At 39.7% G+C, this 24,063-nt stretch overlaps 2 protein-coding genes across 3 annotated transcripts in view; one reads left to right on the forward strand and one right to left on the reverse strand.

Annotated features, from left to right (window-relative positions):
* Positions 1 to 5,398, reverse strand: part of LOC143285683 (cilia- and flagella-associated protein 418-like) — an 11,856-nt gene extending 6,458 nt beyond the window's left edge. The window contains exons 1-5 of one of the 2 annotated variants that reach the window (XM_076593081.1): positions 5,225 to 5,398; positions 4,668 to 4,725; positions 3,723 to 3,787; positions 2,224 to 2,289; positions 89 to 237 (exon numbers count right to left, since the gene is read on the reverse strand). In XM_076593081.1, the coding sequence (XP_076449196.1) occupies positions 89 to 237; positions 2,224 to 2,289; positions 3,723 to 3,787; positions 4,668 to 4,725; positions 5,225 to 5,325 (439 nt within the window). In that variant the 5' untranslated portion in view covers positions 5,326 to 5,398. Of the gene's footprint in view, positions 1 to 88; positions 238 to 2,223; positions 2,290 to 3,722; positions 3,791 to 4,667; positions 4,726 to 5,224 lie in introns of both variants that reach the window. The other variant, XM_076593080.1, reaches the window with a different exon arrangement.
* A 229-nt stretch (positions 5,399 to 5,627) lies between these two features.
* On the forward strand, positions 5,628 to 22,857 carry LOC143286002 (vesicle-associated membrane protein/synaptobrevin-binding protein-like). Its single transcript, XM_076593498.1, has 7 exons — positions 5,628 to 5,764; positions 10,579 to 10,731; positions 13,315 to 13,421; positions 14,729 to 14,806; positions 15,760 to 15,837; positions 17,575 to 17,676; positions 18,952 to 22,857. The coding sequence occupies exons 1-7, from the start codon at positions 5,707 to 5,709 to the stop codon at positions 19,126 to 19,128; spliced, it is 753 nt and encodes a 250-aa protein (XP_076449613.1). The 5' UTR covers positions 5,628 to 5,706; the 3' UTR covers positions 19,129 to 22,857.
* Positions 22,858 to 24,063: the final 1,206 nt, after the last annotated feature.

A 24,063-nucleotide genomic window follows, 5' to 3' on the forward strand; every position in this document is an offset into this window, starting at 1 on the left:
AAATTATGTGTTACATTCTTTCGCACAGTCACTCTCTTCCCTTCTCCCTTTCCCCCTGAATAAGAGCTGAACAAAATCGCTGACCTACCTTTAGCTGAAGAGAGTTTTGATTTGAGCTTGGCGAAGTCTGGGACATTGTTTCTCAGGAAGAGATAGTTGGTGTCCGAGGCCCATTTGTAGTTGTCGAAGAGACACACCTTGAAGTCACAGGCTGTACAGCGAAGCTGGTCGCAGGTCCTGCAATTGATTGACTGGTTGATTGCTTGATTGATTTTTTTTTTTTTTTTAAACATTTATTTGCTTGTGTATCATCATTGTTTTTTTTTGTTTTTTGTTTTAATATATTTATCTATTTATTCATTTTATTTTCTTTTTTTTTAAATTACATTTATTATATATATATATATATATATATATATATATTGTATATTGTATTTCTTTTTATCCAGCAGATTTCTCTGTGTGAAATTCGGGCTGCTCTCCCCAGCCTGCATGCAGTTTTATTTGTTTTTCCTATCAAAGTGGATTTTTCAACAGAATTTTGCCAGGAACAACCCTTTTGTTGCCGTGGGTTCTTTTACGTGCGCTAAGTGCATGCTGCATAGGGGACCTCGGTTTATCGTCTCATCCAAATGACTAGCGTCCAGACCACCACTCAAGTTCTAGTGGAAGGGGAGAAAATATCGGCGGCTGTGCTGCTATTTGAACCAGCGTGCTCAGATTCTCTCGCTTTCTAGGTGGACGCATTACCCCTAGGCCATCACTCCACTTACATGTTACACACGGCACCTCGCTTTATTGCCTCATCCAAATTACGAGCGCTCACGCAGGAGAGATGGAGAGAAAATACTGGTGAATATGGGATTTGAACCAATGCGCTCATATTCTCTCACTTCATACGTGGACACTTTACCACTAGGCCACCACTCCACAGAATGTCATTTGCTAGAAGTAGACGTTTGGTTAGAAATAAAGCATTTGGTGAATTATAGGTGGGAATTTTTCCAATCTCCCAGGTCAAGATATCTGCAGATCTCCTTGTGCCTTGATCCGCCTTTTCACATACAAAAGATCATTTACACACTTTAATCCATGAGGGTATCAAGCATTTCACACCTCTGAAAAAAACACCGTAGGGCTGCCATATGATGCAGGGTAAAAATGGTCATATATAAAAAAGCTCACTTGTGCTGGTGGATAAATACAACATCTGTGCAGTCTGAAATGTCCTGCCTTCTCAGTGACTTCAGTTTTGATTTTCACTTATCTTCCATACTTGTCCAGAATTCCTGTCAAGGTCTTTGGTGTCATCAGATTCATGGGTACCATTGTTGGAAGGAAGGAAGGGAAGGGGTAGAGGTATCAATTACCAGGGGGACTATGATTCAGTCTGGCTCTGTGATCAAGCAATTAATGTTATCATCAGTTGGAGGTAATGTTGGTGACTAAGCAATTACTGTTATCATCAGTTGGAGGTAATGTTGGTGACTAAGCAATTACTGTTATCATCAGTTGGAGGTAATGTAGGTGACCAAGCAATTACTGTTATCATCAGTTGGAGGTAATGTAGGTGACCAAGCAATTAATGTTATCATCAGTTGGAGGTAATGTTGGTGACTAAGCAATTACTGTTATCATCAGTTGGAGGTAATGTTGGTGACTAAGCAATTACTGTTATCATCAGTTGGAGGTAAAGCAGGTGGCCTCCCTGTTTATGTTGAATCACCTAAAAAAAAATTTCACAGCAGATGTGGTGTAGCGTACATGAATCTGTCCACAAAACACCGACACGTTATTGAAACTGAAAAAGAGCTGGCATCTCTAAATGCTACCACAGTGACTCCAGGGCAGTGCAGGGTCTCCTCTGGGGTGTGGCCTCGTGACGATCTGACATTGGTTTCTGCTTGTGGACTGTCAGCACTGGGTACTTCAGCTGACTAAGCTCTGGGTGTGGCTGTGTATGAGGATTGGGAATCAGTATTGTTGGAGTAACGCCAATAAATGACGCGGAAAAGTGGTAGTGCAAGCAAACACACGCACACACACACACACAAACACACAAGGACACGCACACACACTCACAAACACAAACAGACAAGGACACACACACGCACACACACACAAACACACGCACACACACACAAACACAAGCACACACACACACACACAAACACACACACACACACAAACTCACACACACACACACACACAAAGAACGGGTACCTCTGACTGATGGAGGTTCCCAGCCCTGTTGGATGGTTGCTGCCTCCCATGAACACAGGGTAACACCTGTAACAAACACAGGGTAACACCTGTAACACAGGGTAAGAGCGGTAACAAACACAAGGTAACAGCTGTAACAAACACTGACAATCCACAGGTTGACTGGCGCTGTTTCTGTTTCTGAATGGCGTGTCTTCAGTTATCCTCGATTGCACTACTCTGCGCTAGGCACCAGTAGAAAGCAATACAACAAGCAACAGTAATGGCAGTGCATACTTATCATTCAAGAATTCACCACCTTCTGTCTGGCACACAAAACGATTTCATGGATCAGACATGACTAATATATAAACAGCGAACATGGATTCAGCAAAACAGACTTTCACTAAAAAAGACACATACACAAGCACACACACACAAACACACACATACACAAAGGGAAGCCAGGAATGTTGCATATCAAAATTAACAAGGACACAGACTCTTTGATCATTACGATGAAATGCACAATAGCTGAGTGGTTCCTGGGTTCAAATCTCGGTAACGGCGCCTGGTGGGTAAAGGGTGGAGATTTTTCCGATCTCCCAGGTCAACATATGTGCAGACCTGCTAGTGCCTGAACCCCCTTTGTGTGCATACACAAGCAGAAGATCAAATACGCTCATTAAAGATCCTGTAATGCATGTCAGTATTCAGTGGGTTATGGAAACAAGAACATATCCAGCATGCACACCCCCGGAAACGGAGTATGGCCTCCTACATGGTGGGGTGAAAACGGTCATACACGTAAAAGCCCACTCGTGTACATACGAGTGAACGTGGGAGTTGCAGCCAATGAACACAGAAGAAGAAGAAGACGAAGATTATTCCTACATGATTTGGGCAAACCTTGACACTTCATCAGCAATGGAGACAGGTAAAAATTAACAGAAATTTGTCCTCATTCACACTTAATTACACTAACTTTGATTGCGTAAGGTGCCAGTGTAAAGCACAATGCCACACCACATTCAAAGGTCAAAGTTAGGAAGACTGTAGGACTGAATCTATAATCAAGACTTAAGGTTTTATCTTCTCTTTTCTGTTTGTCTCCATGTTTTCTACATGACCAAGCAGCTCTCCTCTACTTCACTCAGTGATGTGTGGATATAGCCTTGCATGGATTGACACATTACTTTTCCCCTGAACAAACAAGATTTTTTATTTTAGACTATTCACAATTTAGAGTGACTTTGTAGTCTTCTACCACTTCATGAAAAGATGGAAAAGAGTAGGAGTGAGTTTGTTTGTTTGTGTGTGTGTGTGTGTGTGTGTGTGCACGTGTGCATGTGCGTGTGTGTGCGTGCATATGTGAGTGTGCCTCTGAGAGTGTGTGGACACATGGATGTGTTCATGGCTATGGGTATGCATGTGTAAAATGGGACTGCAGCATGTGTCATGAATACATAAAATGAGGATTTTGTTTCATTTCACAGAGTCATTCAGCAACAGTAACTCACTTTTGCCCTGAGCTGGTAACGGGCTTTGTCCGATTTTCAGTCACTGGAGTGACCCGTTTGACATCCTGCTGTGAGCAGAAACACAGAAAAACCTTGCAATATCACTACACATGGAGCAGGTATCAACAGCACTTGTGCATAAATTGACATAATCATATAGTTTACGTTTTGAACGCGTTCAGCTGAGGGGAACTTGGAATGGGAAGCAAGGGAAAAGTGGGCTGGGAGTTATGACCTACAAGCTTTGATTTGCAAACACCTGTGCTTGGCATTTCTAGACTTTTAAAGCATTCCTGAAAAAGACTGCAATTGCAGAAAGAGTGCGAGATTGCAGGCAAAATTTCTCCCTCCTTACATGTATCTTACACATATATGTCTGTATCTCTTGGGCCTGGTTAACACTGGGATATCATTATGACAGGAAGCGTAGAGTACAGCCTTGTCACATAGTCCCATACCATAGCAACATTGTCATTCTTCTTCATCATCATCAGTATAAACAAAGCAGTCCCAAAGTCTGTGGCCTTTCATACCCTGCTTTCATGGTGACCTCAGTTTTGATACCCCTCTACTTCTGTGCTTGGGGTGAGTCCTGTTAGTGTCTTCAGTGTTGGTAGATTCATGGGGGTGGGGGGGGTTGTTGGAGGGATGTGGCGGCAGTCTCCACTCTGGGAGGGACACTCACTCAGTCTGGTTCCGCAACTAAACCATTATTGTCGTTAGTAGGGGGCTTAGTAGGTGATGTCATAAGTACGTTAAATCAGAACAGGCACCACTGAATACCACCGAAGTGACTCAGCAGCACTGCAGGGTCTCCTCTGGTGTGTGGCCTCCTGGAAACCTAACATCAATGGTTCCCTACGAACTGCTGATGATGAACTGTGATGGACGAACCTGGGTGTGGCTGTGTATGGGGGAATCTAAACAAACGCTAGACAAATATACCTTCTCATCCAGGTGAGTATCATTCAGAATGTCACTGATGTCTTCATCAAGGTTGTTTCTGAAACACAGAGAAAACAAGTTTCAATTATTTTGATCCAACACACATACAGATGTTGGGCATCACATGCTAAACCCATAACACTAAGTTTGAAATTACACTACACTGAGCAAGTATGAAATGAGAGAGAGATAAAGGGAGAGTAGGAGAGAGAGAAAGAGAGAGAGGGGGGGGGGGATCAAATTTTGGGAAATATCATATTTAACACACACACACACACACATGCACACACACAAGTATCCACATAAATATACTGATGCTCATGCTTACACACACACACACACACACACACACACACACACTGAATAATCATAAACACTGATGATGTTCTATGTATGATGTTCTATGTGCTGAAGAAAGTCGGGTCTAGATCTAGTCACATTACAAAGTCTGAATGACAAAGGTTTAACATTCTAATGGAATGTTATTCACAACAGGTTGATTTTTTTTCCAGCTTTGGCATCAAGAAACAACAGAACCACGCAAACCACATAATAACCTGATCACAGGCTTAGGGCGTTTCGATTCATTTCCACTTCTCTTTTTGTCTACATATTTCGTTTCCACTTCGTCCAACAAATCGTCGATGTCGTCTGCCATTGAGATGAGGTGAAGAATATTTCTTGATGGGGGTAAGCGTGTTGCAGCAAAATGTTTACCCGTCTCCACTCAGTTTCCGATGCATATTTTACATAAAACCATAAAAAGTTGTACTTGACGATTAATAAAAAAAAATGCAATAGCAGTGAAATTAAAAAACCGTAAAATATCTTTGAAAGTGATGCTCATTTTCTTTATGTTCATTTGCGGTATGGGCAACCTAGTGAACAAGCTTGATTCGTATTATTAAGCACATTTTTCTCCCCTCAAATCGATGACGTTTTGTGTAGAATTGACGCATGCGCAGATCGTGATAGAGCGTGAGAAGAGATACCGAAAATCATCCAGCTAATTTATTACTGCTTCTTTCTCTAAAACACAATGTCGAAAACGGAACAAGCATTGATACTGGAGCCATCGACAGAGTTAACCTTTAAAGGTAAGACAAATAATTTGGGCTATCTGGTGTTGTGTGGAAAATAACTTTCTGTGATTATTGAACATTGCACCTTGACCAACCATCTTTCTGCTAGACTCACCACACAACGCAGCCCACCTGTCATACAGCTGGCTAGAACTGAAACTCTATGGCCACTAAGTAAATGTTGTTTTGAAAACATTGTAAAACATCTGATTACAGAACATTTCTTCGTTCTTCTCTTTTTTAAACAGGCTATTTTTAGTGCCGAGTGCAAATCTCAAGCGTCAAGGGTCCACTCCTTTTTTTCATCTCGTCCTGATCGGTCTTTCTCTTGCAGTTGCATGAACATTTTTTTCTTTTCCACAAAGTAAGCAAATTTGTACAAACTTATTACCAATATATGCACATGCATATAATGTGATTTAAGTTTTTAATTGTTGAAATTGGTGAGTATAAAGTTTTTATTTATTAATTCAGTGTTAACGTTTTAAAACACCGTTTTCACTTTCAGTTTGTCATTTCTCACTTTTTTCTCTCTCAGAAGTGATTCACTGAATTTTGTGCAAACCAAAAATTGCAACAACAGAAATGACAGTCAGAAAACCATTGTGGACATATTTCCTGCACCAGAAACTCATCAGAGATTGAGAATAGGTTACAAGCTTTAAAAAAAAAAAAATGTTAAAAGCATGGGGTCCTTCAGCAGTAAAGTGGATGGATATATAATTTGCTAAAATCACAAAATCACTACCTTTTTTTAATGCAGGGGGTGGATGGGGAGAACATATGTCCCATTGAGGAAACTGGCAGTGGGCTAACGACGTAAGTTGTTAAAGGAAGATTACAATCATTGAACTTGTTCTGAGATCATTTCTGTTCTCATTCAGATAAGATGTTTCATGATTCTTTCGGATTCATCAGCAAAACTAGTTTTCATGTGTGTTTATTTTGCATGAATTTACATGGAAAGGCACTATATCTATTATTATTATCAATATTGTTATTGATGTGTTTGCCATCGTGTTTTTGCAACAGAAATCTGCATTGGTGTTGTGTGTGTGTGTGTTTGTGTGTTGATATGGGAATTGATTGTGACACTTTGAATGTTTGTATTTAGTTCAAAATAGTGGGGGTTTTTGTGATTCATGTCCATTGAATTTGTGTACAAAAGTAACACATACAATTTGCGTATGAAAGAGGGAGATGGTAATATTACTAATAAGGAATAGCCAAGCATAAAAAAAATACAGGATGTGATAGATCTTGTGTAGGTCAAGTATTAGAGCGACCAGCCAGTGTTGAAGTTGAAGAGCATCAGAACAGCAATGCAAAGGCAACTTGGCTGGACAAGAAATTTGAGAAAGGACAAAAATGCAAAGATTCATTTTGTTTATTTGGGGCTGCTCTACATTGATTTCAAAGAGACACATTCACTCTTGGTCATTATCAATCTTGGGCACAGTTTGTCTAATTTCTGCTGATCTGTCTGTTTGATACTAATAGTGAGGAACGCAAGTTGATGAAGTACAATGGTTTTTGGCAGGTCAGAATCTGAGATACATATGATGTATGTTGATAACTTGAGTACTGGAGTGGGCTGAAAATCATTTTTCAAGCATTTTCTAAGATGACAGTCTATGAAATGCAACCATGTGAATCTGATATACCGGTAAATACAATGGATTTTTTTTATCCATTCAAAGGGTATAGCTTGATCTAACTCTCCATGATTACACTATTAAGTTTTCCATTAAAAATATTTTCCTTATTTGCCACTTTTCCGTCTACAGGCGAAAAATTTGTGTTAATCATTTCATTCATTGTATACTTCTTATTCTTTAGTAGTAAGTTTATTATTACTATTTTTTGTGTTGTCATATGAGCAGGCCAACACTGGAACAGCATTAGTTTTACTTTAGCTTTTTTAGATTAAACATCAGTTTGTGCCTGGCTTTGTTATGACTAGATCAGCTATGGATAATGAATGGAATGGGTCTTATATAAGATAACTGATTGTTAGTTGGAATGAATTGTGGTACAAACAACTACATTTTCAGATGCAGGCTGTTCACTGTCTCAGCATGTCACTGTGTGCACATTGTGTGCATATGTACTTTGTGTGAGTGTAGCGTACTCTGTCTCTGTGTGTATGCATGTAATCTCTGTGTTTGCGTGTGTGTGTGTGTGTATTTGTGATAGAGATGAATCAGAAGTGTTACTGCTGAATCATTCATAGCCTCTTGGTCACAGCAAAATACCAGCCGTCACTGGATGGCTAATGTTTTATTCAGTCTCCCCACAGCTTGATAAATGACTTCCAAAGGTTAGTGAACAGAAAGAAAAGCGTTGGCTGTTGGGGATTGTCACAGGTGCCTGCTTTAGCTTACACTAAGTGGTTAGTTTCAGTACTACTTTCATCACTCTTCTGGCAGTCTGTGACCTAGAAAACTTGTACAAGTAGTTACAGAGTTTCAATGCTACAGCCATCACTCTATTAGACTTAAATAGTTTCATCACTGGGTGATCTGGTTTCAGAGTTACCTCACTCGATGATCTAAGTCATGTATGTTCATACCAGTGATTGATGGGACAGCAGTCAGTCATGCTGTCAACCCATGGCTTAGTGTCTGTTAGTGTTACTGTTAGTATTGCCCCTTCTTCCCTTAAAACCCTTTGTTTCGGCTTGGCTCTCCTGTCTCCTGTTTTCATGTTTTCCATCCTGTCTCACAAGCACATTCTATCAACACTATAGTATTATCATGAATCATAATTTATGCAGTTTCATTAAAATCTGAAAGTTAAAGAGGAGAGATTTTTTTTTCCATGAACACATGCAGTTATGCATGCACACTCATTGAATTTCACTCTTATACAGTGTCCATCTTGCCTGTCAAAACTCTTAAGTAAGCATGTTTACACTTACAGCTGCTTCTTTTCTGTTTCTTTCAATGCTTCATCAGTTAAGTGTCTGACCCCATGATAGAGGTATTGTCTATTTTTGTGGAGCTGCATTGATGCTGTCAGTTACACAGAAAGTAGTCATCCATGAAGGCTTGAGTGTGTAGAGTGAACTGTGTGTGATGACCGGGGCGGGCTCATTGGTGCATGACAGGGAGAGGCCTTGTAGATAACAGAGCATACAGATGAGCCAAGGAAAGCTAATAATTATCTTTTGTCTTGATAGTAGGAGCAGAGTGCAACATTCTGTATAGTTGAATCTTCACTTCTCTCTTTCTTTGCTGAAAAGATGGGTTATTATAATTGTAGTGAACCTGGAGTTGTCTGTTTTGAAACACTATGGTACTGAGGCTTACGAAAAGGTTATGAGAATGGACATAGAGAGTTCCTTTATTTCTGGAAGTCTGTTGGTTTATTTCTCTCCATGCAATATTAGTCTTTTGGCTTTATGTCGATGAGGAGCGTGAGCAGCATTGGTTCAGATTTTGTGCTTTTGAATTAAATAAGTGACCATGCTTCTTAATTTATTTTCTCTAGTCTTTGCCTCACTTACTTTCCCAGTCAAGTATTCAGCTTTGGTCAAAATGTATTTGTTTTGTCCAGTCCATGTGTGTGTGGTATATTCTAGACCTAAGGGCTTTACTCAGTCTTATCAGTGCTATAAATTATGTTTCTGTTTCTTCTGTCATGGTTGCTGTGTGTACTTATGTCAGATGAAGGGTATACATATGTATGAATGGATATTGGAACTTCCTTTTTGGGGAAATCTCTAGCTTTATTTCTCTGTACCCATTGTTACACTTAGATCTTAGCCAAAGGGCTGAGAAGCAATCTGTACCCGCTATTTGTTACATTATTTATTTGTATGCTGGCTGTTGGATAGGGTAAACAGCAATGGTTCAAATTGTGTGTTTGTCTTATACTGAGCAACCATACTTGTTCTTTGTTTGATATTTTTATTGTTGTTGTAGCTCGGATACTTCTAGAAATAATGTATTCAGGACCAGGAAATTACTCCCTCATCAAACATATAGCTTCAATTATTAAGTGATTTGTGCCATTCATGTATGATTTACCACTGAGATAGTAATGAGCCTTCCCTTTAATGAGGATGTGGGAGTTGCAATATGATGGGGCAAGCATTTGATTCATTATAAAGTTACGAACATTAGCTATTATTCTGTTGTATTTGTTATTTAGTGTGCCCGTGCAGAGGGGAGGTGTTTCGTCCATGCAGAAGGGGGGAGGGGTTCAAATGCAGAAAGTTATGCAACCAAAAAAATTGAAATGTGAATAATTTGCAGGCATGATCTGATGGCCCAGCAGTAGTTTGCGCACTCAGTCATCATTCTGAGATTGCACCCTCTCTTAGGTAGAACTCATTTTGAGTCCAGCTGGTAGTGTCAGCAGATATACTACATTACTAGAATGAAATTAGAACCTGACATTTAGGTGATACTGCCCAATACATACTTACTTAGTCTGGTTTGAGATTTGGATTATGAATTTATATGGCGTACCTATTGTGTGTTATTGTATAACTATAATGTGTGTTTGTGTTTGTTGCCTCCTAAAAGAAATCAAGCAGGTTTTATTCTTTTGTCATGTATGTTTGTGTTTAGAAGTGTGTATGTAGCTGCCTAAAAGTAAAACAGATCAAATAGGCTTTATTCTTTCATGCCATGAAGTACAGCCATATAATTCCTGTAATTTATGGCACTAAAGATTGTTTATGTACACCTGTAATTTGAACTTGAAGCAGCAGTTTTTTACATAACATTGGTAAAGCTGGTTATCGTAAGACTAATAAGAGTTGTCTTGAGCTTACCAGTTACAATGATCTTATACCCTTCTCTGTCTTTCTTTAATTGCAGGTCCCTTTACAGACATAGTCACGGCTTACCTCAAACTCCAGAACCCAACGGAGAAAAAGATATGCTTCAAAGTGAAAACCACTGCACCAAAGCGGTACTGTGTTCGTCCTAATGGAGGTATCCTTGACCCAGGGTCTTCAATCTCTGTTGCAGGTGAGTGTAACTGGGCAGTGTATCGCCTCCACTATTATCAAATTGTACACTAGATAGTCAGGACAGCAGTTGCCTTCTCTGCTGTTTTGATGGTCATTGTCAGACATGACTGACTATCCCAAAAGTGTATATATATATATATATATATATATATATATATATATATATATATATATATATATATATATATATCAAGTGCTGATTATCAAAGTACAGGTTGGAAGCACAAAGCCATTCTTTGATTTTGAATTTCCCAATTTATTCATTGACTTTTTTTTTTTTTTTTTTTTGGTTTGAAAATTTGATCTGATACTTTTGTAGTCACTGTTCTGATAAGAAAAATAAGAGATCATCATTAGTCTGTTTCAAGTTTGTTTTTACATGAAAAAAAAAAATGAAAAAAAAGATTAGGGATGATATTTGATCGCTGACACCTGATTTTACTAAAACTACCAACTGTATGACAGTAATGTTGGTAATGATGTGACATGAGTGTCACATGGTTTAAAAAGGAGAAAATTGAATATTTAATTTTGGGTCATGGTAACACTAACAGTGTTACTGTTGGGCAACATGGTTGCTGGATTCCCACACTGTGGTGTAATCAGGGGTCTGCAAGACAATACTCTACACAATGGAAATTCAGTTTTTGTTTCTGAAACCTGTTTTTGTGAAGCCTTTCACAGAAATTGTAACTTGTTTTCCTGCAAAATGTAAACTTGTGATAAAAAAGAAAAGTGAGTAATAAAGCAGGCTTGAATCATGGGCAGTAATTTCTGCAAAATGTCAAGTTAAAAAAAAAAAAGAAGCTGGTAATAAAGCAGACTTGAATTATGGAAAGCAATATAAGCACCACTCTCACAGTTATTGAAATGCCCTTCACAGAGATTGGAATCCATTGTTTTAATGTCTCCCATGTAGCCAGCATGGCTGCTGTGTGTACAGATTGATTTCCAGTCTCTGTCATATAGGATGGTTGATGTTCAACATTTCAGGTTTGCCAGGAAAAGCTCCAGCATTGTCATTCTTTTCATTTGATCAAGTTATTTAGGCACAAAGTATTTGCCTCTTTCCTGGTTAAAAGTAATTGGGAAAGGTGTTTCCTGGATGAACCCTGAGTGTGAGGGTGATTTACAGCAGCCCTGCCAAACATCGTATGATTGTGATAGGTTTCAAACTTTTTTTGTGTTTGTTCTCTTGCACTTGGCTTTGCTTCACTGAGCTCAGGAAAATGCTATTCTCAGGTTACAGGCCTGAATGTTTGGTAACCCGGATTTGTATTTCACGAGGCAGTATGTCATCTATTGTATTCAGATACCATAGGATCTGGGTTTGTATCTATTGATCACAACAGATTTCTCTGTTTGGTTTTCTTTGTCAACAGTGATTCATTGTCTGCTTATCTGTCAACTAATTGCAAAGTGGCCTGTTTACAGTTGAACTTACTGCATGTTGTGTTCACTTGTTGTATGATGTTAGTGTGGTATTAAATATTTTTGCTTTTACCAGCCGCTGTGGCAAAACAGTTTGCGTCACAGTTTTAGGACTGGGAGAACACAGGTTTGAATCCTAGCCGAGGTGGGTTTTTCGGCCTGTGGCTGGCTCGTACCCAGAGTTGAATGTGATATGAGCTTAAATGGGGAGACTGAGACCACACAGTCGAGTATCATCCACTTTGCGGATGTGTCTTTGGATGTGGTGTTCTAATTTTCTGACCAACACTGCAAGTGTCATCTCTCGGGCCTGGCTGATACCAGGATATCATCATGACAGGAAGCGTAGAGTTCAGCCTTGTCACACAGTCCCAAACCAAACGGACCTCCATAGCAGCATGGTCATCATCATTGTCAACCTCCTCCTCCATCATCATTATATGCAACAAAAAACAGTCCCATAGTCTGTGTCCTTTCATGCCCTGCTGTCATGGTGACCTCAGTTTCGATACCCCTCCACTTCCGTACTTGGGATGAATCCTGTCAATGTCTTCAGTGTTGGCAGATTCAAGGGGTGCTGTTGTTGAAGGGATGTGGTGGCGGTCTCCACTCTGGGAGCGACGCTGACTCGGTCTGGCACCGCGACAGTCATTATTGTTGTCAGTAGGGGGCTGAGTAGGTGGTGTAAGTACGTTAGATCAGAACAGGCACCACTGAATACCAGACCACCGAAGTGACTCAACATGGTGAGTGCAGGGTCTCCTCTGGTGTGTGGCCTCCTGGTGACCTGACATTGATGGTTCCCTGCAGACTGCCGATGCTGAGACTGTGACAGACAAACCTGGGTGTGGCTGTGTGTGGATTCAGAATGAGTGGAGTGGGAGTAATGCCACTGAAACTGTACAGATGATAGGGCAGCAATAAAAAAAAAAATTTTTTTTGTTGCTTTTCATATGTTGTTGGGGTACATCCTCGTCCATATCTCAAGAAGCAGTTGTAAAACTTTTGAGTAGGCACATAAAAATATGTGTATATACTATATATAAAGTAATGTGATATTGATGGTTTCTGCAGACCTTTTAGTATTCTTATGTGTTCTTTCCTGTTGTTGTTTTTTTTATTGTTATCTTGGCTACTGTGTATTTTTCAGTGATGCTACAGCCATTTGAATATGACCCGAGTGAGAAGAGCAAGCACAAGTTCATGGTACAGTCAATGTTTGCCCCTGACGGCAAAATAGAGAGTCAAGAACAGTTGGTGAGTGCTGCGGAAAGTCCAGAGAGATATTTTATGAAAAGATGATGAAAGATCTGTTTCATGGAAACATTATCATGTTTGTTTTTAGACATATTGTATTACTGTTTTACTGTTTTAGCTTATTACTGTTTGTTCTTGTTATTTCTAGGTTGTTTTTAGAGAAGTTTATTACTGTTTGTTCTTATTATTTTTAGGTAGCTATTCATGCAAGACATAGTTTATTATTCATTATTTCATAGTAGACTCTAGACAGCTGTTTGTGCAACACCACATCTTTTTTTAATATCTTTTTTTACTTTTTTAATAATGTTTTTTCTTTCTTGTTTGAAGCTCACTTCTGTTTACTACTATCAGAGTGAACTTGGGTGATAGAATTTTGGAACTGTATTGTTAGCGTGGGTTCTTTTACTTGCATAGACTGCAGGCTCTGTCTGGGACTCAAGTAGTCACTCAAAGCGAATCCCAACAGTGGCACCGAGACTACTATTTGTGATGACTGGAGGGGAGTAAAAAATAGCTCAGCCTCTGCTGGAGTCCTGTGTGGGATCTGGGAGTGTTTGCTGCTCAAGTGGCTTTATTGATTTATTGTTGTGGGCTTCCCAAGTGGCTGTCGTAACCCCAAGGCTGCCACTCTGATATGGTGCGGAGTGTTGTGTAATAAACTGAACAGTTTCAGTAAGTCTGCAGTGTGTGTGTGTGTGTGTGTGTGTGTGTGTGTGTGTGTGTGTGTGTGTGTGTGTGTGTTTGACTGGATACAATTGAATCCATACAGAAACACTTATGCAAGTCAGGATGCCTCTTCTAAGATTACGAAATAGTTTTTTTCATGTGCTTGTTTTGTTTTGTTTTTAATCCAAACCTACCTTTTGTTATTCAGAGAAGTAATTGAGATTGAAAAGTAATACTGTTCACATGACTCCTCAAAACATTCATCTGAATTATGTTACAGTTAGCGCATGCTATAAGTCTTTATTTATCAATTCACATAAAGTGTAGATCTGTCTTCTTCATCTTGAAATGTAAGACTGTTAACATGACTCATCAGAAATGCAGCCAACTCTCTGATTTATTTATCAGTTCACTATAATATAAACATAGATCTGTCTTCAGAATCCACAGTTTCAGACTCGGCCTCATTTGTAGAGTGTTTTAGCAATGCATTGAAGATTTTACTTTCCTCAGCAAAAGGAAGGCATTAAATTCTGTGTGTGTGTGCTGTGTGTACTGGATTCTGTTATTTAAGTGTGGACGTTGGGAGTATTTTTCCACCTGAGTGATAAATTATGTAGGAAGGGGGTGTGTTGCAGTGGAAGGATGCTTCCCCAGACTCTCTGATGGACACCAAACTGAAGTGTGTGTTTGACATGCCTGACGGAACTGCACAGGTGAGGCTGTCTCCCTACCTGGTCCCGCCTTCACCTCTCACTGTCCCCATTCTGTTGTCTGGGACTGTTGTCATTTGTGTGTGTGTGTGTGAGTGCTCTTGAGTGTGGGTGCATGAATGAGCATATGGGTGTGAGTGCATTTCTTTTTGTGTCATAGCATGAGACTGATCTCTTTAAATGTCTGCCTACGTATAATATTCAGTGAATATACTTTCACAAAGGTGAAACATGCTTACAGACCTTTTAGATGATTACTATTTTTTGAGGCATTTACAAACCCTGGTGTGGCAAAGAACGTACTGACACACACAGTTTCAGAGGTTTCCGATTCTGTGGTATATACCTGGATGAATCATTCATTCAACATCATGACGACTCAGCATGATTATTATTTTGTCCAGATATTTGTTATTTTTCATGAGTTATGCACACTGTTATTCATGTGGCATAAAGGCTGTTCAGAATTCTGAATACTTTGTCATGGTGTTTTGTATATTTTGTATGCAGAGAAATATCTGAATTGTGTAAATTGTGGGTGGATTATCTTCATTGAAATGCGGTTAGGAAGTAGCCGTGGCATTTTGGCGTTGATGACACAGATGCAACAGTGGAAATCTATTTATTGATCTGTCACACTCTCTGTTGCCCTTTGTCTGCCAGCCCCGCCTGTGTGAGCATGAGTCATGTACTTATGTCAGAATAGCAGTCATTTACATTCATGTACTTGTTGCATGTACATGCATATCTACACACACACACACACACACACACACACACACACACACACACACACACACCACCACCACCACCACCATCACCAAACCACCACCACCACTACACTGCTCCCCCTCCCCTCCTCCCCTAGCACCCATCATAGCCACAAGTTTTTAACCAGGGAAGCGGTAACCAGTCTGTTATTAACCCCTTTGTTGCTGTTGTTGTTGTTTGAACAGAATGGGGTGCAGGATGTGTCGCAGGAAGAGAAGGTGAAGCCAGTGAAGACAGAGCCAGCCAGCGTCACGCCTTCAAAGGTACCGCCTTCCCCTCCTACCTCTTATCGTGTCTAGGTGTAGTCAGTGTTGTCTCGCAACAACCATTCACCAGAAGCACATGTTAAACAATTTAAAGAACTTTACTGTGTGGCTTGAACTACTGGCTTACAGAACTCAGATGACGGTTGTTATTGTTTTACTGTTTATGCTGTTGAGCATATTTTAAGAGTTATCTTTTCTTTACTTTGTGTTGCTTTTGTACTTCGATATTACAACATGACAGTTTGCGCATATTATATTTCATGAAATCCATATTCAGACATTGGATCTGTTAAACGGATTTCATCCTTGTTACGGTATCCTTGTTACATCAGTGTGACCTGGCAGAGAGCGCAGAATAAGGAACTTGTGATTCATATCCTGCTTTCAGTACATGTGCACCAAAACCAGTTTGTCTTGCTGTGACAGGATGTAATTATGCCAACATTGCAAGTGACACAGGATTAGTGCCCCTTGGCACATGAGCACTGTCCCTTGATGTGTCAGTGTGTGCTCACAGGGACTGCAGAACTTGCACTTTTGATTCAAATTCTGCTTCAAGTTCTGATTATTCTGTTTTCATTTTCTTCCTGTTTTATTTGTTATTATTATTGTCATATTATTGTGTTTTTTTTTAATTTTTTAAATTTTTTTATAACAAATAACCAGAATGCAGTGTTTAGAAATGGAACTGTAGTGTTACAGTAGTGATGATATGCAAGAGAAAAGAGTAGCCTCCGTTGTTAATGAGGGGGGGGAAAAAAAAGGTGAAAAAACCTACTAGATAGTTTTATTTGTTTACAAAGTACACATGCTTTAGTAATCACTTTACAGCATGCACACCAAAATTTACAGCAAGCCTTCACAAACAACTTTTTTTACTGATTATTTTTTGGCTGAACCAACCCTCTTCCAGCCTTCATGGCTTGAGAATTACTTGGTTTGGAGAATGAGATTACGCAAGTTTTAAACATGGGACTTGGAAGTCCCATCATGAGCAGTGAAGATGTCAGTGACTTTGGAGATGAGAGTGCAGCCAAAAGGCAGATACACAGATTTGGCTGCACTGTTAGCAGGTAGTAGTTATGTTACATCTTGTTAGGTCTTGTCTTGTCTCTTCCTGGGATTGATGTTTCTGGTAGAGATCCTGAAGGCTCCTTTCCTCAAACACCAGAACTCCCAAGTAGACGGCCAGGTGAAAGCCAGGTGAAAGCGAAATAATAAAATGTTCATGCTGTTTGTTTTTGCAAATGAAAATATAGAGCTTTTCTGGTAGTGTGTGGATTGGATTGTCCTTTTTATTGTTCCTTGTTGTTTACCTGGGATGAAATGGGGTGAATGATGACGCACAGTTTGTTTATTTCTCAAGGCGACGTCACTGCGCTCAGACAGATCCATATAATTATGCTTGTCAGGCCTTGAGTGGATGGATATATATATTTGTATACCTGTCACAAGCAATTTCTTTTACAAAATTAATTTTTCTAGAGGACAACGCTAATGTTGCCATGGGTTCTTTTTCAGTTTGTCAGGTACATGCTGCACATGGGACCTAGGTTTATCATCTCATCAGAAAGACTGGACACTGTTTGATTTTCTCGTCAAACTTGGGAGAAAGGGCAAAGCCTGGTTTTGAACCCAGTCCCTCATGGACACTGTTGACAGATAAAATGTCTTGACCATTCTGCCACCTTCATGAAGACGCCCAGGAGTGAATGCTCAAATTGCCTGTTTCAGCCCAGTGCACCAGGTGCTGGTGAGGAGAAGAAGCTGATGGAGGAGGCCAGGCGGTTACAGTCTGAAGTCAACGTGCTGACTGCAGAGAACCGCAAGCTCAAGGTAGGTCTTTGTGCCTGAGAAATTTATCTTGAACCAGGTCATTCATGATTTCACTGTCCGCCATTCAGTTGCTTCCCTTGGCTGATGTTTTCACTGATACCAGTTCACCTGTAAATTCTGGTATTCACGCACAGTTCAAACGACTCGGCTGTGATATGCAGGACAATGTCCTTTCAAAGAAAAAAAAAAAGCTTATGAGATGTAAAATTACTTTTGCAAACACAGGCAAAACATTTCCAGAAAAGGTTGAAGACTGCCCGTTTTTAATTGTGTATGCGAAGACTTGGCAGGATTGTTAGTTTCTGTTCATCTGAAGCCTGTGAGAAGCAAAGGATTGGGTTATTATCTTCTCAGTATTTCCAGGTCCTTGTAAGGCCCTTAGTATTCATTCTTTTTGGTTTAATCATGCACTAACCAAACGTGTTTGGACTTGACAACTCATGTCGTTTGCTTACAGTGTGGTGCTGTGACTTGACCAGTCTTATATGGTTTGTTTATATGATGTGATGCTATGATTTACCCACTCTCATGTCGTTTGTTTATATATTGTGATGCTCTGACTTAACACTCTTTTGTCATTTGTTTATACTGTGATGCTGTGACAAGCACTCTTCTGTCATTTGTTTATACTGTGATGCTCTGACAAGCACTCTTATGTCATTTGTTTATACTGTGATGCTCTGACAAGCACTCTTATGTTATTTGTTTATACTGTGATGCTCTGACAAGCACTCTTATGTCGTTTGTTTATACTGTGATGCTCTGACAAGCACTCTTGTCATTTGTTTGTACTGTGATGCTCTGACAAGCACTCTTATGTCATTTGTTTGTACTGTGATGCTCTGACAAGCACTCTTATGTTGTTTGTTTATAGTGTGATGCTCTGACAAGCACTCTTATGTCATGTTTATACTGTGATGCTCTGACAAGCAGCACTCTTTATATCATTTGTTTATACTGTGATGCTCTCACTTGAACACTTTCATGTCATTTGTTAAAACTGAGACAACTTGACCACTTTTATGTCATTTATTTTTCTGTAATGATTTGGCTGCTCTATGTCGTTCGTTTATACTTTGACAACTTGACCACTCTTTTGTCATTTCTTTATAGTGTGATGACCTGACCACTCTTTAAAGTCGTTTGTTTATACTTCGACAACTTGACCACTCTTGAGGTCGTTTGTTTATGCTGTGATGATTTGATGTGTCGTTTGTTCGCACTTTGATGCTGTCACTTGACACCTGTCACATTTTTTTTTTTTTTTTTTTTCAGGAGGAAGGTGCTCGACTGAGGAAAGTGGCAATGGCGGACACACTGGCCTCCACTCCTCCCTCATCCCAACAGTCCTCATTCATTGTAGAAAAACCCGCTGTCAGCACTGTCCCCTTGGTTCTCTATGTCCTCGCTGCTGTCATCGTCGGTCTGCTCATCGGCAAATTCATTCTCTGAAACTTCGCTCTCGTTGGTTCTTTTTTTTTTATATCTGGGTTTCTGTCTTTTTTTTTTTTTTTTTTTTTTTTGTGAAAGCAGACAGGTTTAGGGTGAAAGGTTGTAGGTCACAGAGTTACCTGGAGATCTGGTCGAGCGGCTAATGTTGAGCACCTCTTGTTTTGGAGAGTAACGGTGTGGGAAATATACACCTGTTTAACTAGTTTAGAAGGAAGGCTCTTGTAATTTCTTGTGCTGTTTTTTCTTTTTTTTTTTTTCTTTTTTTTTTCCAGATCCGTAGACTGTTGGCCATTCCTGTTACTGCTGTATCACACAGTCCTTTTATTGTTATGCCTTCCTATGCAGTGATGGGTAGGTTGGCAATATTGGTTGCAAATGTGGTTGGTCTGTCTGTCTGTCGTTTATTTGTTTGTTACTCATTTTTGTTCCAGTTTTACTTACTTGCATCTTTGTGTTTTCTTTCTTCTGTTACTGATTTGTTGTTTATTTCTCTGTTTACACCTGTTTTGTAGTGTTTTAGTGTTTTGATTTCTTTACAAATTTATCTATGTTTTGTGATCTGTGACATTTACTTTTGTTGTTGTTTTTTCAAATGAATAGATGGTGAAGGGAAGTTCAGATTGACTGTGAGTTGATAATGCATGTTTGTAGAACAAAAGTAATCTGGCAGAATCTTGATTTAAATTTAGAAACTCTGCCTTACAACCAGAGAAACTTTGCTTACATACATGTTCTCTTTTCCTCTCTGAGATTTTTATTTGACTTGCGAACTGGTGGCATTGTTGTTTGTAGTTTCTTCCACAAGAAAACAAAGCAAACGAAACAGACTTGGTTGTTCCCGGTACTGACCATTAAGAGAAAATTTGATATTGTTGTAGTTGTTGCTTGCTGTTAAAAGAGAATTACAGGTGTAAATTTGTTGGTCAGATGTAAAGTTTAGGTGTAAAATTTGTTACATGGTGAACTTTTGGTGTTGAACAAGGTTGCAGAGTTTAGTCATGTCTAGCTGAATCACTGAGTAGTTTTGTTGGTGTGTTTTTTTTTCCCCATTTTTTATGTTTGGTTCTTCACATATGTGTAACTTCTGTAGTTAACTTCAGACTTTTTATTATTATTTTTTTTAATTTTTTTTTTTAATGTTTTGATTTTAATGCAAAAGTTCCACTGCACAATGTCAGTGCATGGTGGCATTGAAAATCAGTGGATGACAAGATAAATGACAATGTGAATATTTAGAGTAGTTCAGAAATCTGATCATAATTCTTTGTTCATAATGATTGTTATTTCACACTGACAGTGTTGGGAGAAGGATCAGCAGTTCGTGCTTGTCTGGTTCTTTTTCGTATATTACTTATGTTTTATTTATTTATTTAATATTTATGCATTGACTTGTCTTTTTGATAATGTTGTCCTCTGAAGAATGAATATTTTCATGTGTAAGCTTGAATGTATGTGATTATGGGTTATGTACTTGCTTTATGGTTCTTGCACTCTTGTTAGTTGATAAAACAAACCAACTGAACTTGTACAAGATTAGAGAACAGCGCTTCAGAATACTTTTTCTTTTTCAGTGAGAGTTCCGGTAGTAAGTTACCGAGTTATATTAACAAAATATTCTCCAGGAAAATAGTGTTTAGGGACCAAAAGAAAAATGGGGATGTGATTTCTGATGTCTGCCCCATCAGTAACTGAGTCCAGTGGGTTTATGAGCCCTGTCGCACAAGTATGTGATGTGTGCAAAGCCTTTGCTGTGACTGCATGGAGCTGTTGCTGTTTTTGTCCAAGACCAGCGAATGACTGACAGTGGTGAAGACTGATGAAGTAAACACTGCTACGTAATTGAGACTTGAAACTGTTGGCATCATTTGACATCATATCCACCTGCAAGCAGGAGAATACCGGAGACAGTTAAGATTCATCTCCCCCTTTTTATTTATTCATTTTGTACAAAAGTGGAGTTCATGTTTGGTTCGTCGTCTTGTGTGTTTGGGGCTGATTACTTCTAAATGAATGTAAGTTTGTTGGTGTGTGTGAAGCTGGAAGTCTGAAACCGAATGGCACAGTCAGCAGTGATGTATTGGCTTTGTTCAAATCTGATGATGACAAAGAAGACGGTTGGGTGGAGGCAGTGATGGGATGGACAGGATCTGCGACTGTGTGCTGGTCAAGAAGAGGTGGTGAGGCCTGACACCCAGACCGACCGCCCATCACATGGCACACACTGGTGGTGGACACCGCACTGAACAAAGGTGGGCGAGGGGGTGGGTGTGTGTGTGTGGGGGGGTGGGGGTGGTCAGTGTGTGCCACTGGTTTCCTAGACATGATTTCTTTTTTTTGTTTTTCATTCCTTTCAAGTACATGGTGATTCCATTGCTTCGTGCTAATGTAATGACGGTTTAGTTGATGTGTAAGCATTGGTGGTTAACTTCAGTCAGTTTTGGTTTGGCCTTCTCTCTTCCTGACCATCTTGAACATATTGTCATCTGCCTTTTTATGTGGTTATGTGTACATGGTTATGATCTAATACGTCGAATGAATGAATGAAGAAGCAAATGGGTAGGAATTTTGAATATAACATTTGTGTACCTGAGAGTTCAGCAATGTTGTTTTCAGTTCAACATGTTTCATTGTTGTTGGTTTTTTTGGGTTTTTTTAAACTGCAGAGCAAGTTTATGGAGGATTTCTGAGGAGGGGCTTTTTTTTGGTGTGTGGTAGGAGACAAGCCTTCCTGTGCAATATTACTTGTGGCTCTGTGCACACTTTCCACACAGTGAACTATTGTCCTGTCGTGTGTCTGCTTGTTGGGTGTGTCTGGGTCTGTGCCACACGTCGCCGAGTGAGAGCGGGGCGCCCACCTGCACCAGTGGAGCAGCTTTCTGCCTCCCCCCCCCTCAGGCTGATGGTGAGGCCTGCTGCGTGATAGAGTTGGGTTCTTGCTGGAACCTGGACGATTCCTTCCTTTGCTTCTTCCAGCTGGTGGCTTCTCTGTGGGACGTAGGTGGCAGTGGAAGTCTCTGTGAGCAAGCCACAGTTTTGTCTTTACAGCATTGTTCTGTTCCAGAGGGCAGTGGGCGTTGGTTTTCGGTTTTATCCTTTGAGAGTGTAGAAAGCTTCAGCATGGAAATCTTCAGCATAGACAATGTCAGTATAGAACGGAAAGACAATGTCAGTATAGAACAGAAAGCTTCAGCATGGAAAGCTTCAGTGTAGAAAGTTCCATCATGGAAAGTTTCAGCATATAAGGCTTCAGCACAGAAAGCTTCAGCATAGAAAGCTCCAGCACAGAAAGCTTCTTCAGCTTAGATAGCTTCTGCATAGAAAGCTTCAGTGTAAAAAGCTTCAGCGTAGAAAGCTTCTGCATTAAAAACTTCTTCAGCGTAGAAAGCTTCTGCATAAAAAGCATCAGCATAAAAAGCTTCTGCATAGAAAGCTTCAGGAAATGGGTGAGGTGCAGAGAGCATGGACCCAGAGCAAGGATGGTTCTGTTTTAATGCACTGTTATCCATGGCTTTGTATCTCCCAGCCTGTTTTTGCTACCTGGCACCTTGTGGGGTTTTTTTCTTCCCATTTATAGTGAGTGGATGTGCATCAGGATGAGAAAAGAGACAAGTTTTCCTTGAATATATTGGTCTAATAATTATGCATTGAGCTTTCAGGCAGATGTGCACTTTGAACATAGACGTGTGGTAACAGACTTACAGTATGTAATAAAAGAATGATGCAAAGTATTGTGTAATGTTTTAGTATTTGTTTTTTTTGTTTTGTTTTTTGTTGTTTTGTTGTTTTTTTTTACTCTAATAGCTTACATTGTGGATGAAAGATTGATGTTTTCTTGTGAGTCACAATGCTTGCAGCTTTCATCTTCATGCGTCTTTTGCTCTTGTTGAATAAAAAAAAAAAGATTGGAACAGATCGTACAGACTTACAGTTCACCTTGATCATCAAAAGTGGTCTTTAGTTACAAACTACCATAATATTTGGCTTATAAGGCAATACAGCTCATGAGGCTTAAAGTTATTTTGAACTGGTATAAGCTGTGCGACCCCAATAACTCACATCTTAAGAAAATCCTGAAAATCCTCCATCATGATATTGATGGGTGAAGACTGGCTCAGTTGACCCCAGGTGTTTTCTGAGTAGTGATGTTACTTTCACAAACTGGTTCAAATCCTTGCTTTCATTTGCATGTTGTCTCGGCTCTGTTATTCTGTTTGTCTGCTCTGTTATTTCATCAAATGGTACAATTTCTACCATTCTGAAGCCTTGAATTGAACTGTCGTCACGCCGCAGTGCATCAACTTGCTAAATCAGGATCCAGTTTGCTAGCTCTACTTCCATTCCCAGCTGCCATCATGTTTTGCATGTTTGAAAAGGTTTCTGGGTTTCTTGCAGGCGTTCAGTACATTTTTCTGATTTCTCTGTTTTCTCACTGTAAATTTATCCCCAAGTCAGTTGGCGAATACTTACCACATTCGATTTAAATTCACAGTGATGCCTCCTTGAGTAATGAACTGAACTGAACTGAACTGTCGCATGCCATTTGTATTTAATTCAGTATGATGCTGAAAATTAACAGTGTTGAATTGAACAGTGAAAAGGCTGAAATATGTAAGTGTGCTGTTCAGTGTGACAATGAACATCAGTCGTGATTAAGTGCATTAGCAAATATTAACTCACTCAGTACGGCCAGTCCTCTCTTCTCCTCTACACAGACCCCTCGGATGTCCAGTGGGTGTCTGAATGACCCAACCTTCAGCTTCCATCATCAGAATTGTGGTATTCTTTGTCAACATTCACCTCTTCAGTATACGAGCCTTCCGCTTGCAATATTTTGATGGTGGTAATTGGGGTGAAACGCTGTTAACATCGTCTCTTTCGCCGTTCATATGGAAAGAGTTAAACTGTATGCAAAGCGGACAGGTGGCATCAAGTAGA

The sequence above is a fragment of the Babylonia areolata genome, chromosome 9, assembly GCF_041734735.1.
Source record: "Babylonia areolata isolate BAREFJ2019XMU chromosome 9, ASM4173473v1, whole genome shotgun sequence".
NCBI lineage: Eukaryota > Metazoa > Mollusca > Gastropoda > Neogastropoda > Buccinidae > Babylonia > Babylonia areolata.